The following is a 20,235-nucleotide window of genomic DNA, read 5'->3' on the forward strand; positions in this document are numbered from 1 at the left end:
TTTGTGTATTGCTCTTCTGGTACAGCTTCACAGAGCAGCATCACACTAACAGCAGACTGAGTGACCAGATTCTTAAAGCAGTTTAGCATATTATATTCCTAATATAATACCTGTAGGTTTTCCCATTGGAAATGCATCCCAGCCTCAAGGCTACATTCAGCATTGTGGATGCTGAAGAAAAAAAAAAAAAAAAAAAATATATGTATATAAAAAGGCTGTTTTGGCCATACCATCCTAGCCTGTGCATTAAGCCCGGTGGTTGGTTAAAAAGTCTGCACTGGAACCAGGCAGGTTTTGATCAGCAGTTTAATTCGTTTTACCTGTATGTCACTGGGAGCATAGAGGAGGTGACAACGGCAGCTCTTGGTTGTGTGTATTCCCAGGAGAGGCAGGCAGCTCCCTGCACCTCAGTAGCTCTGCATGTGCTACTGCATGTTCTGCAGCTGTTGAATGTATGTGTTAAACTAAGATGGAGTATATTTCTAATTTAAGACTTCAAGTGGTAATGAATTTACTGTCTTCCTAGGAAGCTATTACAGTGAGTAATTATCATCACAGTTAATTCCATTTGGAGTTTTCTCATTTCATCAGTCAGTGATTGGATCTTGCTTTTTATCTAGTGGATAAAATGCGTTCACCTACATACTTGGGGAGAAAGTAGTTGTCTCTGCATAGTAATCACGTTGTCTCTCTTTAACCAAGGACAGGATGATTGTTGTGGAATTCACAGTTGATTCCCAGTTCCTTCAGCTGGTACCTATACCTATAATGTGTGTTAACTCAGTAAAGTTATCCATGACACAGTAACACTCCAGCATAGTTAGCCCAAAGTTTACTACTAGAAGGTAAGACTGGCAGTGTCGTCTTTACTGTTCCTCAGGCTTTGTTGCTATGGATGAAAGGCCTTGAGCTGCATAAAATCATCCTAAGCAGCAGTTGTTCCATGCAGCTGTGGAGATCCCCATGATGATGTGGTAAAACTGACCACAGGAACTTCTGTTCCGGGGAATGGAATATTGATGGTCTGGTTTGGGGCAGAAAGACACATAGAAAGTGGAATGCAGTGCTTAGTGCTGTGGAAAGTTTGGGGCTAGCTTGAAAAGCTATCATGACTACTACAGACACAAAAACCTTGTTCAAGGGCTTTTTTATCTTCTGTTCCACTTGTAAGAGGATTTGTGATTAGCATGAAGTGAGAGTTGGGAAGATTCTGTTTGTAAATTTATTGTCTGAGTAGGCATGCAATAGCATCTTTAAATTCGAGGGAAATATATTAAACTGCCTTGCCTATTTTTCTAATCTGAGAATTTTCAGCCCATGTGCTTCTCTACTAATATAACTGAATATACTCCGTTTATCTTGCTGTAAGGATGATCCGATGTTTGCTTTTGGCAAGAAACTTTTCCTTGTTAGTATGCATAGAAGGCATAGTTTACCTGAGACCAAAATGTTAACAGATAGAAACAAGTGTGTTTGTGCTAAATTGCTAGCAATAGTAGGATAGGATTCTTGTAGTAATCTAATTTGTGAGAACAACAGGTACTCCTTAACTATGCAAGGTAAGAATTTTTTATTTAGAGAGGTAAAAATTTTAATATAGGAATCTGAGTAATGGTACAATTGTCGAAGAAGAAGGGTTAAGACAATGTAATAGAAAATTGTGTTTTCCTTTCCCAGGACAGAGGTCTTTTCAATGAGAAAATGGTCACTGCTTGACTTTAAAGATTAAGTGGAGACTTGGAGGATTATAGGGAGAACTTGCCTGTATTGTGTTTAATAGTTGCTGGAAAACTTGGCACCCTTCTAATAACTCTAAAGCTTTTCTTTTTTTTTTCAGCTTTCCCTTTTCTGAAGGGAAGCGAAGCCTTTCATTTGTCACACATGATAGTTACCTTGTCACATTTTACAGCTTTATCCTCTATGTTGAAAGGTAAACCAGCCTTCTATATAACAGTCATTATTAGTCTAACTACTGAAAATAACATGATTGTTTACATGAACACAGTAAGATCAGTCGTAATACTGATCTCCTATTGAGAATTGTTCTTTCTTATGGTACCTTTCAAGGCATTTAAATTACTTCATTCTAAATTCTGTCCATTCACTCTTCTTGATAGAAACATAGCAATGCAGAATTAAAAATAGTTACTTTTGTACTTTTGCTGTTGGTCTTACCTTTCAGGGAGCTAAGAAGCAGGAACAGGATTCTTGGTGAACAGGCATGATCTTCCCACTTCTTCAATAATATTATATTTGTGTTAATAACTTGTCAGTTGGGACGTGGCTTTAAGGAGAAGGACTTTGAAGTTTAATTTTGTTTTAAATAGTTTTCTTATTATTAGGTGAATGGGGGCTTTCAACAATTTCCTCATGGGATACCTTACCGTTTCCCTATTATCTCCACCCCATCCTTACCACAGTATCTGGCAGTCATTCTCATTTTTGTGTGTCAAATTTTAAGGTAAAAAGATAACTTGTGTAATATACTTTTCACCAATTATTTGCCATGATATATTTCCTTTTTGAAACAAGGAAAATAAGAATTAGGATAATTAATTACTTACAGGGAAATGTTTACAGAATAAAAAGTCAGTGGTTTCCTCTCTTCCTGTTATGTGTTTGATTGCTTTAATTTTGTCATCAGTTCTCTGTTAATACAGTTTATACCATGATTTGCTGTGCTATAGTGTTAAAAAGTGCTACAACTTTATCTCTGGTTGCTTGTTTTTTTCCTCCCTCTGCTCGAAGTCTTTCTGAGTTAACCTCTTCTGTGTGAAATTTTAGCCAGAGCAGCCCTGGTTTTGGGGAGAGTGCATGAGGGTAGAAGAAAAATGGCTTTGGGTTTAAACTATTAAGACTTCATGCTCCTCTTGCCCATTGCAAAGAGAATCTGTGGAATCCATTTCAGCTGCTACACATCCAGTTTGTGTGTGAGTGAACCCCCTGGATGGCTGTGTTGCTGATGAATCTCTGTGCCCTGTCTGCACTCAGCACAGAAGCTGCACCTTTTCCCACTCCCTACCAATGGGCACTGTCTGTGAGGGCCAAGTCAACCTGGATCAGAGGTTGGACTTTTACAGAAATGGCTAAAAAGAGTTTTGTTTATCTGCTTATTTATGCAATACAGTGTTATTTGTTTCTGAATTAATTGACATTCCAAGTTAATGTTATGTGGTGATGGTAGATACGCACAAATGCAAATATGGCAAACATTACATAAAAATAAAAATACAGAGAAGAAATGATAGATCTATAAAATGGGAGAATGTATCCTTCCACACTAACAGGAAAAGATCTGTTGAATAGAAAATCCTATCTTTGATCAATCAGTTGAGTTTAAAGTAGGATTTGTACACGTACAGATGGAAATCTGTGAAGTAATGTTGCTTGAGATGAGAAGAATGCAATCTGCGTGCTGGACTTTATTTTCTTGGTGATATAAAATATCTCAACCTGTATAAAGTAAGAAGACATGATCATGAATATTTTATCATAATATAAATAAGTATGTTTACTGCTTGTAGCTCGAGCTGTTCTCCTAAATTTTGCTACTGAAAAACCTAATCATCTCTCTTCTACCTCTGATATTTCATTGTCATGCCATTCAGTTTAAGTACTGCTAAGTATATGTAAAACCTGATAGCAGTTACTAATTTCTGAAACTATTTTTTGTATTCTCATTCTGTTTGTATTGAATATAGCATATTCTATGCTATTTCCTGTTTTATCCTATATTAAATACTTCACCTGTGTCTACTGAAAGAGTTATGATTACGTGACAGGTCCTCCATACCCCTTCGTCTTTTCATCTTGGAGTTAAAGCAAAGCTTTCTTTTCTTTAGGTGGCTTCTGTGTGGTTGTCTCCATAGGTGATAGCAAGGGACATTGCTCTGTCATGCTCTTCTGGCACATATTGTCAGGTGTTGTCTTATCAGAATTCCTCCACTTTCTGGAGAGAATGGATCAGGAGCAGCGCAGAAAGCTAACTGGATCCTTGGCCATCAAAAGAAGTGTGGCCAGCAGGTTGAGGGAGGTGATTCTCCCCCTCTGCTCTGCTCTTTAAGGCCAGGCTGGACAGGGCTCTAAGCAACCCTGAGCAACTCTGAGCAACCTCTAGATCCAGTGGGAGGTGTCCCTGCCTATGGCAGGGGGCTTGGAACTGGGTGATCTTAGAGGTCCCTTCCAACCCTGAAAATTCTATGAATCTATGATGGAGTGAGGTGTCTGGAGCTATAAATTAGCACTTCAAGCCAAAGGTGTCTGGGATGCTGAGATGTGGGATTAGAGAGGAAACTGTGTTAAGAACAGTCCTGGGAGAAAAGAAGAAGTTCAAATGATAAAAAAGGGAGAGAAGGGATAAGTTCTGTTGGGGTTATTAATGAGAGGTGAGCAGAAAGGATACACATCTTACAGTAGACCAGATGTGGTGGGAAAACAGGAATTCTTGTTTTTCAGAAATATTTAGGTGGGGAGCTCAGGGTGCAGGGACTTGATGACAGCACTCAGAAGGTAGAAACAAAGGGCCAAATTACAGCAGGGAGGGGATAATTAAAACTGGCCACACAAGCAGATTAGAGGCAGCTGGGCTTAATTAACTTTGCACAGGAAACTTTAATTGTGGTATTTTTTTTTTTTAATTTAAAGAATACTAAATTTAGTTTTTTATGTGCTGTCAGATTTGTTTGACATAAGTAAGTGATTAGAGGAGCACTTTCATTCAGTTTGGGTTACTGTGACCACTTTGCACAGAATGAACAACATAAATTAATTGCTAAAGTATGTGGATGGAGTGAAAAGGAGCAGGATAATTTCTCATCTGACAAAAGTTGTGTGTTGCTCCATAAAGTATTGGCAGAGCTTTGGGCAGGGTGATAGTAGAGAAGGAGCAGGGAATCTTTTTAGCTGCTAATTTGTTCTGGAGTTTGGAGCCATGAATAATGGAGTTTACCAAAAGACTGGAGGTATGTTTTGAAGAAGTAATTTCTCATTCTTAGCAGAAGCACGCATGCTTGTAGAATGAGATGCATCATTAATGATGTATTTTATTTTGAAAGTTACTGAAAGTTTTTTAGACTGTATGTTAGTCTTGCTCTAATCAGCATTTTGTGCTGATGAAATATGGAAGGTTTATTTTCCTCTGTTGTATACTCTGTTCAGCTCTGAATGTTACCATTGGAAGAACCAATTATGACCAAGTTTGTCATCCTTTCCAGTGTAACACTGCAAAGTTACTCTGCTGTAATTTTTGTTTAAAGCTCATAGCTTCAGTTGAACTTGTGGCTTTTTCTGATGTGTTTTTTATCTTTGCTAAGTCCTTGCAAGATGATAATTTTCCACTATCATAACCTATAAAAGAAGGTGGTGGCTTGTTCATTTGACTTTGTATAGTTGAAGTATCCAGTTATTGCATGTTGATTGTTTTGGTTTGTTACTTTGCAATTGTTCAATAACTTAGCTATATACAAACTGTGTAGCCAGTAATCAGATGAATATGTTACATGTTTTGTTTTATACAACATATAAGTTACTTACTTGTAATGTTTTGCATTGTTAGCTATCAAGACCATACCCTCAAAATATTTTTTTTTTATTTTTAAGCTAGAACTTGGTTGATAATCCTATTGGTGTTGACGATGACTTTTTTCCTACCTGTTTGCTGCATTTAATTCTTTGTATTCGGCTTTTTCAAATGGGCTGTTAAGGTCCTAGGGAGCTGGCAGCACTGTTCCATAGCCATGTTTAGGGACATTTGCACTTTCTGTGTTAGTCTGGAGTTGAATCACGGGCAGGCTTTGAAGTGTAACTCCTGATTGTTTCTCCCTCAGAATGAGTTAAAGCATCTTCTGGAAGCCATTGTGCAGCAGGAAAGCTCTGATGTAGTCGCTATCATAGAAACGTGGTGGGATGACTCCCGTGACTGGAGTGCTGCTATGGGTGGCTACAGGCTCTCCAGAAGGGACAGGCAGGGCAGGAGAGGTGGAGGGGTAGCTCTATATGTTAGAGAGTCTCTTGACTGTAGAAGTTGAAGTCAGTAACGATAAGCTTGAGTGCCTGCGGATCAGAATCGGGGAAGGCCAACAAGGCTGATATCCTGGTGGGAGTCTGTTAGACACCACCCAATCAGGATGATGAGGGTGATGAATTATTCTACAAGCAGCTGGTGGATGTTTCAAAATCGTCAGCCCTTGTTCTTGTGGGTGACCTTAACCTGCCGGACATCTGCTGGGAACTCCACACAGCAGAGTGGAGGCAGTCTAGGAAATTCATAGAGTGTATAGAGGATAATTTCCTGCTCCAGCTGGTAAATGAGCCTACCGGGGATGGAACCCTGGTAGGGGGGCTTACCATCCCTGGTAGGGATGGTAGGGGGATTTACCATCCCTGGTAAATGAGCCTACCAGGGATGGAACCCCGCTAGACCTCCTGTTCACAAACAGGGAGGGACTGGTGGGAGATGTGGTGATCGGTGGATGTCTGGGACTCAGCAATCATAAAATAATAGAGTTTTCAATGCTCAGGATGCAAGGAAGGCCGTCAATAAAATCTCTATGTTGGACTTCTGGAGGGCAGATTTTGGCCTATTCAGAAGACTGATTCAGAGTGTAGCCTGGGAAACAGACCTTGAAAACAAAGGAGTCCAAGAGGGATGGACGTACTTCAAGAAGCAAGTTTTGAAAGCACAGGAGCAGCTGTCCTGGTGTGCCAAAAGGTGAGCTGGTGAGGAAGACTGAACGGTGGTCTGTCTGAATAGGGAGATTTTGAAAGAAATTAGGGTAAAGAAGAGAGCCTACCGATTATGGAAAAAAGGGCCAACTACTTAGGAAGAATTTAGGAATATAGTTAGGGTGTGTAGAAAGAAAACTAGTGAGACAAAGACATAACTTGAACTGAATCTCGCCACCTCTGTGAAGGATAACAAAAAGTCCTTCTTCAGATACATTAATAGCAAAAGGAGGGGCAGGGAAAACCTCCATTCTCTACTGGACATGGGCAGGAATATAGTTATCGAAGATGAAGAAAAGGACGAGGTATTTAACACCTTTGCTTCAGTTTTCAACAGTAAGACAGGTTATCCTGAGGACAGCTGGCTTCTGGAGCTTGTAGAAAGAAACAAGAATCTAAACAGCCCCCCTGTAATCCTGAAGGATGCAGTCAGTGACCTACTGAGCTGCTTGGGTCCCCACAAGTCTGTGGGACCAGGTGGGATCCACCCAAGGGTGATGAGAGAGCTGGCAGAAGAGCTCACCAGGCCTCTCTCTATTATCTACCAACAGTCCTGGCTCACTGGGGACATCCCAGATGATTGGAAGTTGGCGAATGTCACGCCAATCCACAAAAAGGGCTGGAAGGAGAACCTGGAAAACTACAGGCCCGTCAGCCTGACCTCAGTGCCTGGCAGGGTTATGGAACAGATCATCCTCAGTGCAATCACACAGCACCTGCAGGATGGGCAAGGGATTAGACCCAGCCAGCATGGGTTTAGGAAGTGTAGGTCATGCCTGACCAACCTGATCTCCTTTTATGATCAGGTGACCTGACTGGTGGATGAGGGGAAGGCTGTGGATGTGGTCTACCTGGTCTTCAGCAAGGCCTTTGACACCGTCTCCCACAGCATCCTCCTGAAATGGGTGTCAGCTCACAGCTTGGACAGGGGCACTCTGTGCTGGGTTAGGAACTGGCTGGAGGGCCAGGCCCAGAGAGTGGTGCTGAATGGTGCTACGTCAAAATGGCGGCCGGTCACTAGTGGTGTCCCCCAGGGATCAGTGTTAGGCCCAGTTCTGTTTAATATCTTTATTGATGATTTAGGTGAGGGGATTGAGTCCATCGTCAGCAAATTTGCAGATGACACTAAGCTGGTGGAAGTGTCGATCAGCTGGAAGACAGGAGGGCTCTGCAGAGGTACCTGGACAGACTGGAGAGTTGGGCTGATTCCAATGGGATGAGTTCAACATCACAAAGTGCCAGGTCCCGGACTTTGGCCACAACAACCCCATGGGGACCTCCAGGCTGGGCACAGAGTGGCTGAGAGCAGCCAGACAGAGAGGGACCTTGGAGTTTGGATTGACAGGAAGCTGAACATGAGCCAGCAGTGTGCCCAGGTGGCCAAGAAGGCCAATGGCATCCTGGCCTGGATCAGGAACAGCGTCGCCAGCAGGTCCAGGGAAATGATTCTGCCCCTGTGCTCAGCCCTGGTGAGGCCACACCTTGAGTCCTGTGTCCAGTTCTGGGCCCCTCAGTTCAGGAAGGAGATTGAATTCCTGGAGCAGGTCCAAAGGAGGCAACTGGGCTGGTGAAGGGACTCGAGCACAAGTCCTGTGAGGAGAGGCTGAGGGAGCTGGGGCTGTTCAGTCTGGAGAAGAGGAGGCTCAGGGGAGACCTCATCATTCTCTACAACTCCCTGAAAGGAGGTTGGAGCCAGGGGGGTGTTGGGCTCTTTTGCCAGACGACTTTCAACAAGACAAGAGGGCACGGTCTTAAGTTGTGCCAGGGGAAGTTTAGGTTAGATATTAGAAAGAATTTCTTTACGGAGAGAGTGATCAAGCATTGGAATGGGCTGCCCACTGAAGCAGTGGATTCTCCATCCCTGGAGATATTTAAAAAGAGACTGGATGTGGCACTCAGTGCCATGGTCTAGCAACCACAAGGGTGGATCAAGGGTTGGACTTGATGATCTCAGAGGTCCCTTCCAACCCAGCTGGTTCTATGATAATCAATAAGAAGATGTGCTTCAATTGTGAGGGGCAGTTTAGGCCCTGGGGGTCTGAGCTGCTCTGGAAGTGGCAGCCCATGTCCTGTGGGTGCCAAGTCTCATCTTTGCATATCTGTCCCTGCTGTACTGCACTGTGTGCTAACATAGACCTACCTTTAAGTTGCCAGTTATAAGGCCAGCAGGGACTTCCATTTTCCTTAGGGATTCTTTGTATTTTGCTTTTCCATATGACTGGCTGCAAGTGTTAGGAAGCTAGGAGTTCCCAGGAGTTCCCAAACTTGTTGACCAAATTTACTGAGTTTTGCATGTTTAGGTACAATGTTTCCACTACACTGGATTGTTCTGGTGGCTGTCTAAAAAATCTCTGTGGTATGAGGTGGATAGGAAAGCAACATCTTTCCTCTACGGATCTGCTGGGATTTAGCTGATTTGAGTAATTTGGGGGCTCTGAGAGTATAAATGGAGGCACTGTACTAACTGAGACCACAGCAATTCAGTTCTCTAAGTAGCTGATTTGTGAATACACTTCTTCCTGCAAACTAATAGTTATCTTATTCCTTATCTACCTTATATATGGAAATGATTGTGTATTAGCTGAGAGTAGTGAAGTCTGAAAGCACTTATGTAACAGAACACAGCTTTAATGTTTGATCTCTGGGATAATGTACATCCATCTGCTCTTCAGTGGGTGCATCACCTCTTTGCATATTGATGTTTTCTGATGTAGCACTGGTTATAATTAAATTTTGATAATGCATTTTTTACAGGCCTCTGGAAAAAAGTTGACGTTATTTGTGCAAATACAGAATGAAACTGAAAGCACTTAGCACTTATGCTACTTCTGTGAAGGGATGGCCACTAGAAAAATGTAGGAATAATTAAATATATTGAAAAGTACTAGTGTACAGGTTTTTAATTGGCTGGAATTTAATTGGGGTGAATTAAAGCTAAAATAGTGCTTTTTTCATCACTTAAGCGTTTAGCAAAAGAATGTATTTTATTACTAAAGTTTTTTGATGCTGACCTTTCATGTTGGTTGCGTATAGATACGAATCAAAAGTATGTATTAAACTAGGGAAACAAATGCAGCATTTGCAGTTTTAGCATATAAGTCTTAAAAACAATAATTGAGACAGATATTTGAAGTAATGCCTGTTATTAATGCAAAAATGTGATTAGAACTTTGAAGAAGAATTCATAGATATTTAGAGAATCCTTGGTGAAAGCAAGAATTGATAGACCATGAAGCTCTAAGTCTTGTTTGGACCGTTCTTTTTTTTTCAGTTGTTGAATTCTATATGATTTAATGCTTAAAAAATATTTTCTCTTTCAATGAGAAAATTAGGTGTGATGTTGTCATGTTCATAATGTCCAAACTACATAGCAAGCTTGATAAGTAGTTGAGCTAACTTAAGACTACATATGCAAACAAATTTGACATTTGATGAAATGGCATTATTAAACATAACTCCAATATGCTAAGGTTTCCAGGCTTTTGGGGAAAAATGTTAAATGAAAACATTTCTCTTATATGCCATGAAGAGTGCACTGTTACTTGAGTGCTGTTTGCTATATTTAGAAAATTAAACACATTCACTTTTATGCCACTTGCACTCAAAGTTGGAGTCATTGGCTTCTTGTGCACCCCAGTGTCTTGGTTTTTTGTTTGTTGGTGGTTTTTTTCCACTGGTAGAAGCGGGAGGCATAAATCATGTTTGCTTCCATCAGGTCCTTGCCTTGTTATGTTGAGCTTAATTGTCTTTTAGTATTAGCTTCTCATTTACTGATTGGAGCTAATTGCTAGTGGGTGCTTTCTTGGGAAAACACATTTCAGCTTTTGGCCTTGTGAGGTTTTATTTGGGGGCAATTGTCATCTGGGTAGATCTGTAGAAACCACATCTTTGCAATATAAGTCATGTTTCCCTGAGTGAGAGAGGGGATAGGTGTGCAGAATCCCCTCTTAAAATCCTGTTCAGTGCAAGACTTGAAAATCTGAGTATGTGTTTCTGTGGCTTTTATGGTACAATGCAGTAAAAATCAACGCTATGGTTTCTGCTACTTTCTTCACTTTGTACCAATAACTTGAATGTTTTAGAAATGTCATAAATCAAATTTGGGGTTTATCTGTTCCTCACCTCCATCATCCAGGGCTCTAGTTTCTTTTTTAGTTTTTTAAAATATTTTTTAACTTTAAGAGAGAGAGGGATTTCTGAAAAATTAGAGGGACAGGATGTTGTTAGAATATCTTCCTGTACTGAACTACTCATGGAAACTTGGATCCTTCACTGCTCCTGCTCCAAAGATCCTTGGCAGTCATGCTCTCTTTCAGTGTTGTGTTGTGCTTTCTGAATCTCTCACAGTACAACCTGCTGAGTGTATGGTGAGGTCCGCAGACAGCTGAGGGCAGGGATTCTCTGCAAGATGGCAAAGCTCATTATTTTCTGTTTGCACACTTTTTCAGGTGCAAACCTGACAAGTAGTTTACTTGTTAAGTTCATGCCTGACTTCACCTAATCAACACATCACTTGAAACTAAGGGAACTGGAGTTAGGATATTTTAGTCAGGGAGGTTGTGTAGCTGGAAATTTAATTCCAAATTTAAGATCCAACTTGGCTAAGTTATAGCCCTCTGTTCTTGTGTATTGCTTGCACACACACCTAGCCAAATCAGTGGATAATTAGGGAAGTATACCAGTAGTTTTCAGTTTCTATTAATAATATGCATATAAATTTAGCAGTGTTTTAACTTCTCAGAGTCTCATTTCACAATACTTTTAGCTTCATAAGAATTTGGAGAACTAACAAGTGATTTTTGCCTGCTCAAGTATGTGCCAGTTTTGGGTTGCATGGGCTGACCAGAATTGGCCACTGTGGTCAATTTAAGACTTGGAAGTGATAATGCCATATTCTGTAGGGATTGTTCTCTTTTTCATTTACCTAAAAGAAAACAGTAACAAGAAATGAGATTTTCCATTACACATGAAAATATGCCTGCTCTGAAGGCTAAAGACCAGAAGCAGTTCATAATCTGTGGGCAATGCATGAAGTCTGTAATCAAATGAGAGGGAAAACAAGATACCGCTTGAAAATTATCTTTGTCCAATTTTTAGTGTGTTATCACATACTTTGATCTTCTGTTAGCATGAATATTCATGACTTTTGTGGATCCTCTAGGAGGGAAAGTAGTTCTGAATTTTTGCAGAATGTGTGGCTTACAGAGAGCATAATCAGACTACAAAGTTGTCTGCAGTTTGAGTTTTTTGAGTTGTGAGTCAAGCAAAGTTTGAAAGCATTCCTTGTTTCTTGGCATTTTAAATTGTCAGGACTGCTTCAATGAAGTAAGCTTTTAATGCTTTATCGAATGAAAAAGATTAATTTTTGTAATTTCCCCCTTTTTTTCTTTTTATCTCCATAGAATGTGAAAGCATTTGCATCTTCAGATAGCCTAGCCAAGGTCCAAGAAGTAGCAAGCTGGCTTTTGGAAATGAATCAGGAACTGCTGTCTGTGGGCAGCAAGAGGCGACGAACTGGTGGATCTCTCCGAGGTAATGCTTCCTCAAGCCAAGTAGATGAGGAGCAGATGAATCGGGTTGTAGAAGAGGAGGAGCAGCAGCAGCAAAGAAGACAACAAGAGGAGCAGCACATTGGGAGGAATGGGGAGATAGGAGGAGAGGAACCTGGATTTGATGACAGGCACGTGTCTCAGCAGGAGCAGTTAGAAGAAAATAACAATAGACTTATTACAGTGGATGGAGAACCTACCTGTAACCAAGAGGAAGATGATGATGAACATGCTGACCATGATCAAGAGGAGGAGGGGGAGGAGGAGGAGGAAATGGACCAGGAGAGTGATGATTTTGATCAGTCTGACGACAGCAGTAGAGAAGATGAACACACTAACAGCAACAGTGTCACAAACTCCAATAGCCTCATGGACTTGCCCATTCACCAGTCATCGCCATTCTACATAAAGACAAAGGTGAGAAACTACTTTCTTTGTCTGTGTGTTCTTAATCCACGTTAACTCTGTGTTCGGGAAGATAATTTGCATATTAAAGTTTTACAATGAAGCAAAGACTTCCTAAAGAGTTCATTATTAAGAATTTATGCAGTCCACAAAGCCTATGCTGTTTTAACTCTTTAATAATCAAATTACTAGCATGCATTTGACGTGAGCAATTGCTTCTGGTTGTTTTAAGGACTAGAATTCTGATGGCTATGTTTAAAAGATTAAGGTGTTTCTTTTTAAATGAACTTTTAAATTTAACCCAGGCTAGAGTCCAAGTCACTTCCCTCCTCCACTGGAGAGAGGAAGGAAAGTGCAACCAAACGTTCCTGCGTCAAGTTATCATCAGGGAGATCACTCACCCATTACTATCACAGGCAAAACAGATTCATCTTGGGGAAATTAGTTTAACTTGATACAAATCAAATCAGAGAAGGGAACTGAAAAATAAAACCAATTCTGAAAGCACCTCCCTCCACTGTCCCTTCTACCTAGGCTCAACTTCACTCCCCGTTTCTCCACCTCCTCTTCCCCAGTGGCAAAGGGGCCAGAAAATGGGAGTTGTGGTCAGTTCATCACATGTTGTCTCTGTCATTCCTTCCTCCTCTGGGATATTGACTCCTCATACTCATCCTTTGTTCCAGCCTGGTGTCCCTCTCATGGGACACAGTCCTCCATGATCTTCTCCAACACATGTACTTCCCACGGGCTGCAGTCTTGTGAACCGCTTCAGCGTCAGTTCCTTCCATGGGGTGCAGCCTTTCAGGAACAGACTGATCCAGCATAGTGCCCCATGGGGTCACAAGTCCTGCTAGGAGATTGCTCCAGCATGGTTTCCTCTCTCTATGACTCCAGAGGTCCTGCCAGGACCCTGCTTTAGTGTGGGCTCTCCTCTCAGCAGGTTCTGTCAGGAGGCTGTTCCAGTATGGGAGTCCAAGAGGCAATGGACTCCTCTGGGCATCCTCTTGCCTCTGGTGTGGGCTCTTCCATGGGCTGCAGGTGGATGTCTTCTCCACTGTGGGCCTCCATAGGCTACAGGCTGACAGTCTTTCTCACCATAGTCTTCACCATGGGCTGCAGGGGAATCTGCTCCAGTGCTTGGAGCACCTCCTGCCCCTTCTTCTTCCCTGACATGAGAGCTGTTCCTCTCATATATATATTCCTCTCTCTGGCTGAAGTCGCAGTTGTGCAGCAGCTTTTTTCCCCTTCTTAACTATGATATCCCAGAGGTGCTACCACCATTGCTGGTAGACTTGGTCTTGGCCAGCAGTGGAGCTGGCTGGCCTTGTCTCAGTAGAACATTGAGGAGGCTTCTAGCACCTTCTCACAGAAACCACCCTGCTACTGAAATTTTGCCATGCAAACCCAATCCGGTGATGCTCTCTGAGAATGTCTTATTCCTTTAGATGGAAATATTGTAATGAAAATAAAGAGTGGAATATTACAGGAACATCAAGTTCTTGCTTCTGAACAATGAATTCATTGACAAAATACAGGTTAAAAATGAAGTGTGTTAGCCAGTCATTTTGCTACAAAATTACTATCTAATGTCTTATGGTGTCCTGCTCATGAGGATGTTGTAAAAGGTCTGCTGGGATTGTTGGGAACTTCTGGTTTGCAGTAAGAACTTGGAAATAAATACTTATATTTTTATTGCAAATTGTTGCGTAACATTGTAGATTTTAAAAAGCGTTTGGAGTCCTATCTTCAGTGTACACCAGTGGTTAACCATATTTTCCAAATATTCCAGAAGGAGGAATTTTATCTCTTAGCAGCAGCAAAACTGGAAATAATAATCCAAGGGGCTTCACCTTTGACATGGTTTCATTGCTAGGAGGTGGTATTAGTCGGCAGGGTAACATTAAACAAAATTAAATGAAAAAAGGCTTTACAGCAGTGGAAAAAATACCACAATGAATAGGAAAGTGTCCTGCTGGTTGCAGAGGCTTTCAGTGCATCAGCTGCTGGAGAAAGTTCTGTAGGCACTTTTATCTTGCTGCAAGTGATAGTATCAGGGTATCAGTGCAGCTGCCCTGTGGTCCAAACATCACACTTGGAACTTGCTGACTTTGTGGCTACAGGTGGCTGCAAAGTTCTGTGCTCCACTGCTGGTCTTTAGAGTGCCTTGAAACCTCCCTTAATTTAAATGATGATGAAATATTTTGAGCTCCTTTTGATGAGCTCAGAACTGACACAGCCAGGCAGAGGCTCCTTTGGAGAAAACGTTCTCCAGTAGAACAAGTAAAAAAGGGCAAACTCTGACTTTCTCAATGAGTTTTTGGCCTGTGGCTGCAGAACATCTTCCAGACCTGAGGGTGCATTGGCAGCCAGAGCTCAGCTTCCCTGGGGATGGGTGATGTGTGCTTGGAAAGGAGCATGGGGACATCCCAGCTCCACAGTCCCTCCAGGGCAGATGAAGAACAGCTTCCCTGTGCCAGGGAGATGCCTGGGCTTGGTCTCTGGTGTCCATCAGTGGATGCAGCAGGTTGCTGGTGGGGTGTTCAACCTGCCCTGCTCAACCCAGTCTCAGCTCCATGCTCATACCTCCAGGAGTTCACTTGCTCCAGATTTCAAAGCCCAGTTCCACCCTCTGCTTGTTATTGCAGGAGTGTTTCCTAAAATACAGCTAAAAAGTTCTTGAAAATATTTGGTAGGACAAAACCAGTTCTTATTCTAATCTCAGCTTTGCGACCAGCAGCCCGTGACCCTGATCCAGCCATTTAGATACCCTGCCTCAGTTTCCCCATTGGTTGGTAAGGAGTTTTGTCCATGTTGCAACAACTAGTATGCATTTTCTCTTCATGTCAAAAAAACCTTGAGGCCTTGGGTATGCACCAAATACTTATTCTGTGTGCTGTTGAGTGCATTAAATCACTGCCTTTGCCTGCTTCCAGTCAACATGTGTCCATCAATTTGCAATAAATCCTGTTTCTCAATCAGAGGGACCTCTCCAAAATCAAGCAGTGCAGGCAAACAAACATCAGGGATGTGGTACGTGCACAGCCATGGCAATTACATGCCAGAAATCAGAAGACAAAGTGCCTCTCCACAATGGCACTGCAGATTCTGCTTGATGCTGCCTATTGTCTGCTGAAAAGGGGTTTGCAGAGCTGGGCTGGCCAGGCTCCTGCCATTGATTTGCTGCAGATGTTGAGATGTGGGAGGGCAGATGGGGCCCTACAGCACAGTCCCCTCCTGCCTTGTGGTGGCAATTGCTGTCCAGGTGCCCCTGGGGGGTGGGTGCAAGAGTTGGGGTCCAGCCCTGGCTGCAGGGATACTGGTTTGGTCAGGCACTGGGAACAGGCTGCCCAGGGGGCAGTCAGCATCCGTGGAAGTGTTAAAAAACAGTCTCGTAGACGAGTCACTTCAGGACATGGTTTGGTGGACACAGTGGTGTTGGGTTGACAGATGGACCTGATGATCTAGAGGTCTTTTCCAACATTTGTGATTCTATGATTTCTTTGGTTGCAGCATCCTCTGAGTTTGGTTACCATACTGGCTTCCTGGCTCCAAGTCCCTGGGCAGTACATGCAGTGGAAAGAAGGCTGGGATGGTGGGTGTAGGTGTAGGTGGTGGTTTTCTGAGTGTATATTGATTTTTGTCTCCTTTTCTGAGCAGCAGAGGGTGCTGCTGTCTCTTTGCTGCAGCCATAGGGAAACTTGTGCAGTGTTCCTTGGCAAGCATTTTTTCTGCACCTGCAGATAAAAACGTAAAGAAAAAAAAAACTTTGAGGAAAAAAAAAGCATTTGTGATAGAATTTTTATCCTCTTTTATTCTCCCTGGGATTCTTCTTTTTAATTAAAGCTTCTTTCACATTGCTCTTCAAAATCTTGGGAACCAACAAATTTTCTCCTGCCCTGGTTATTTTGAACTACAGCAGTAGAGCACAGAGAGTTAAGTAAATGACTTAGGATAAACAGTAAATACTCTTTACAATTGCCAGTACAAATGGCACAATTTTTGCTGTTTTAATTTTTTTTTTGTTTGTTTTCCTCTCCACTCTTCTGATACAGAGCCTTAATTTCCTATTGGGCTGTATGAAAATGAGAAATATTTGTAACCTACTCTGAGGTTAATATTAATCAATCAACACTTTTAACCTCTGCCCTTGCTGTCTTTTATATACTACATAGTTTAGTCGCTGATTCCAAGAATGCAGGACCATTTGAAAAAGTTATGCAACTGCTATTAAGATGTAGTTTGGTAAAGCATCCATGGAAAGGATGCAGATTCTCAGTTCCTCTGTAGATGGCCAGGTTCTTCCTCATCTGTACTAACCTGCAGCTTCCTTATATGCCTCAAATATCAACACTTCTTTTCAAAAGTATTTCTCAATTGCTCTGCTTTTACTGTGTTAAGTAATGGCTTCGTTTGCTGTCCAAGGTTTGCTGAGGTTTAGCAACCTCTTGTTTTTTCTAAGTAGAGTTGCTCCTGCACTTTCATTTGCAGATGAAATGGTCTGAAATGATTGCTGCTCTGCTAATTTTCTCCAGTCTGTAAAGGGGTCACAAAGCTTGCTGATTCATCTCTGGGTTCTGCTTGTAGTAAATGTGGTCATCCCTGATACAGTTTGTGGCTTGTCTAAGAACTTGGTTATCTAGTTCAGCTTTCTTATGCAAACTTTTTGAAATATTTAGTAATTAAATTTAACTGTGATGTTAAAATTCTACTAATAAATTCTACTTTTTCTTTCCCTTAATGAAGGGTGTCTTACTTTTTGTCAGTATGATTTTTACAAATATTACTGCAGAATTCAATGACAGTGGTAATAATTTGTGAAGTAATAATTGTACATAGAAAGGAAATTTAATAATCTCAATGCCTGGAAAGGAAGAAAAATAGTTTTAAAAGGAAACATTTATGCTGACAGTTTGGGTCATAGCTTTGCCTAAAATATTGTATTTAATAAGTAGATTTTCATTGATTTTTCCCTTCATTACAGAAGGATACATGTATTTTGATTTGGAAAGAGGTAGTGCTGATTGCAGTTTCATGTTCAGTTTCCTGTTCCAGAGGTTGCTTACCAGACTAACGACCTAGCAGAGTAAGCCTCAAGCAATTTTCTACTTCTGTGCCAGTAATTGAAGTCAGTCTTTCAGTTCTAGTCTAGGGATTTACCTCAACTAGGCAACTGGAAAATAAAACTGTAGACCTTTTGATTGTGCCTAATTTGTGGAAATAGTGTCTTTTAGTTACTTTCTCATAGGTTTTGAAATTGGTGTCAGGAACCAACATACATTTATTCTCAAAATATAAATGAAGTCTTTTTTTTTATTATTAAAAAAAAAATGCAAAATTGCAGCGAATACCATTCCAACTCACCAATTACATCACAACAAGATTATGAAATAGAAATAATGAGAATGTGCTTGAATATTTCCAACATGCTTAGTCTTTTGAGATAGAAGGCTTGTCTAACAAGTATGTTGAGGAGCTCTGCCCCACTTTCATGTGCTGTTTGTTCCTTACGTTGTTCCTGACTGTGTGGCAGGTGCTGTTGCCTGATGTGAGCATAAGCCCAAATATTTTCAGCCTGTAGTGATACAACTGTATTTGCTGGGCATCTTATCAGTGGATGCTGTTGCTCCTAGTATCAATCTGAAGCAGTTTTGCCTTTTGCTTTAACTGAAGTTAAGCCCTCAAATTTACTGGTTTTAAAACTCATTGCAAATGGTGAATTGAAGTGTGGTAAAAGTAAAATTTTTGCTGGTGTGTTAGTTTTGGTTTTGAATTTTTTCAAAAGTGGAAGGCCTTAAATATTATTTTGGGCGATGAAGTTGAAGAACTGAATTAATGGATTAAGGCCTTAAGTTTTGATCAGTACATTTCTTGTATTCATTTGTGTTTCAGTCGTATAAAATGATGAGCTCTGAAATTAGCTTAGAGGAGGAACAGAAGGTGATCTGAGGACCAGAATTACATTTAACAGCTGCTGGGGGACTAACATTTTTTCCTGATGCATTTCTCCCTGTAATCTGCAAAATAGCTGTATGCTCTTTCTTTCTGCAGGAGACTTCTCATTGTCTGCAGAACATGTTGCAATTCACCAAACAGGGCACAGTAAAGTAATTTACATATCTTTACAAATTCTTTAGTATAAGGAGGAAAACTAGACAATGTCAATTTCTATGCTGGTTTAATCATTCCTGAACAGGCAGAATGCTTGAAACCAAAATTTACAGTCTGCCTCAGCAATGTTTGAATAGCCAATATCTTAATATCTATGGACAAAAGGTGATTTTGACATGTAAACTCATGATTTTCTTTGGTAGTATCTGGTGTCTGGTATGTGCGTGAAGCTACTCTTGTATAGTAACAATATAAATGCATTTTGCTTAGATTTACCAATCTGCTCTTATGTTTTACTTAGGTTGCATGTGTATGTTTTACAGTTGGGATGTTTTTTCCATCACTGAAATTTCTATTAGAAAAATCTCTATAAAACCTGGAACCAGTGCTTCTATAACCAGTTCTTTCTGTCTCGGGTATCTTCTCCCTTTCTGTTCATAGTGTGATCAAGGAAAACATTGTCTAAGCTTCATATTTCTGCAGATTTTGCTAGAGTTCTACCTATTGTCTCCTGGTCAAAGAAGTTCAGATTTTCATGGAATTACTGCAAAAATTACTGTTAAAAAAAATAAAATATGTGTGTGTGTGTGTGTGTATATATATATATATATATAAAATCCCTAAAACTTTGTGTGCCTTGACTCTGTATAGTACAACTTATGATAAAGTGTTACAAATAGTTAATTGATTAGTTATAGTTAAATTATAATTAAGTTAAAGGTGAAAAATGTGACTTCTTGTACATAGATGATATCTCTATAATAATCACTGAAGTACAAGTGGAAAATAGTGCTGTTAGGTGTCTCTTCTGTTCTTACTTTTCTTGTACTTGTCCTTTCTCCTTTCTCTTCTTCTTGCTAATTTTAGATTTTGTTCCTTTAGTTTGTTAACAGCAAGAATTCTGAAGAGGGAGAGGATCTGAGAAGGACACAATTAGTAAAGAAATAGAGAGGTTTCTATCCCAAGTCAAGGTTGTCCAAGCCAACAATTTCTTTTAGAACATTACTTCTTTTTATATTTGTTTCTACTAAAAGCTGATGTTTCTACTGACTTTACTACCTGACTGCATATATCATAATATGAAAGGAGAAAATTGTGAATTTTAGTAATATTTAGTGAAATTCAGTCTTGAGATAAATTTGCTGTACTTTTCAGCTGTGTTTTGAAATACTACTCTGCTAATGCTTATTAAATTTTAATACATTTTATTAATCCTGGGTGCCGGTGCTGAAGTGGAAAAAATACCTACTGCCACCATAGATTGCCAGCAGGGATAAATTTCACCTTATTAATCATTAGAAGCCATTACTGCTTTTAAGTAAAGAATGAGCAACATTTCCTGTAAGTGCAAATCACATTCTCATGTCATCCAGCCATTGGTTATCTATGTTTGGAAGTGGACAGGAGATCCTTTGTTCTTCTCACTTGAATTATGGAGTATCCCTTAATG

General features: G+C 40.7%; 1 protein-coding gene across 1 annotated transcript in view; it reads left to right on the top strand.

Annotated features, from left to right (window-relative positions):
- The window catches only part of FBXW7 (F-box and WD repeat domain containing 7), a 178,529-nt gene that overhangs the window by 68,400 nt on the left and 89,894 nt on the right, over positions 1 to 20,235 (top strand). The window contains exon 2 of the mRNA XM_030450271.1: positions 12,126 to 12,689. Coding sequence (XP_030306131.1) covers positions 12,195 to 12,689 — 495 coding nt within the window. The 5' untranslated portion in view covers positions 12,126 to 12,194. The remainder of the gene's footprint in view (positions 1 to 12,125; positions 12,690 to 20,235) is intronic.

Source organism: Calypte anna, chromosome 4A (genome assembly GCF_003957555.1).
Source record: "Calypte anna isolate BGI_N300 chromosome 4A, bCalAnn1_v1.p, whole genome shotgun sequence".
Taxonomy (NCBI): domain Eukaryota; kingdom Metazoa; phylum Chordata; class Aves; order Apodiformes; family Trochilidae; genus Calypte; species Calypte anna.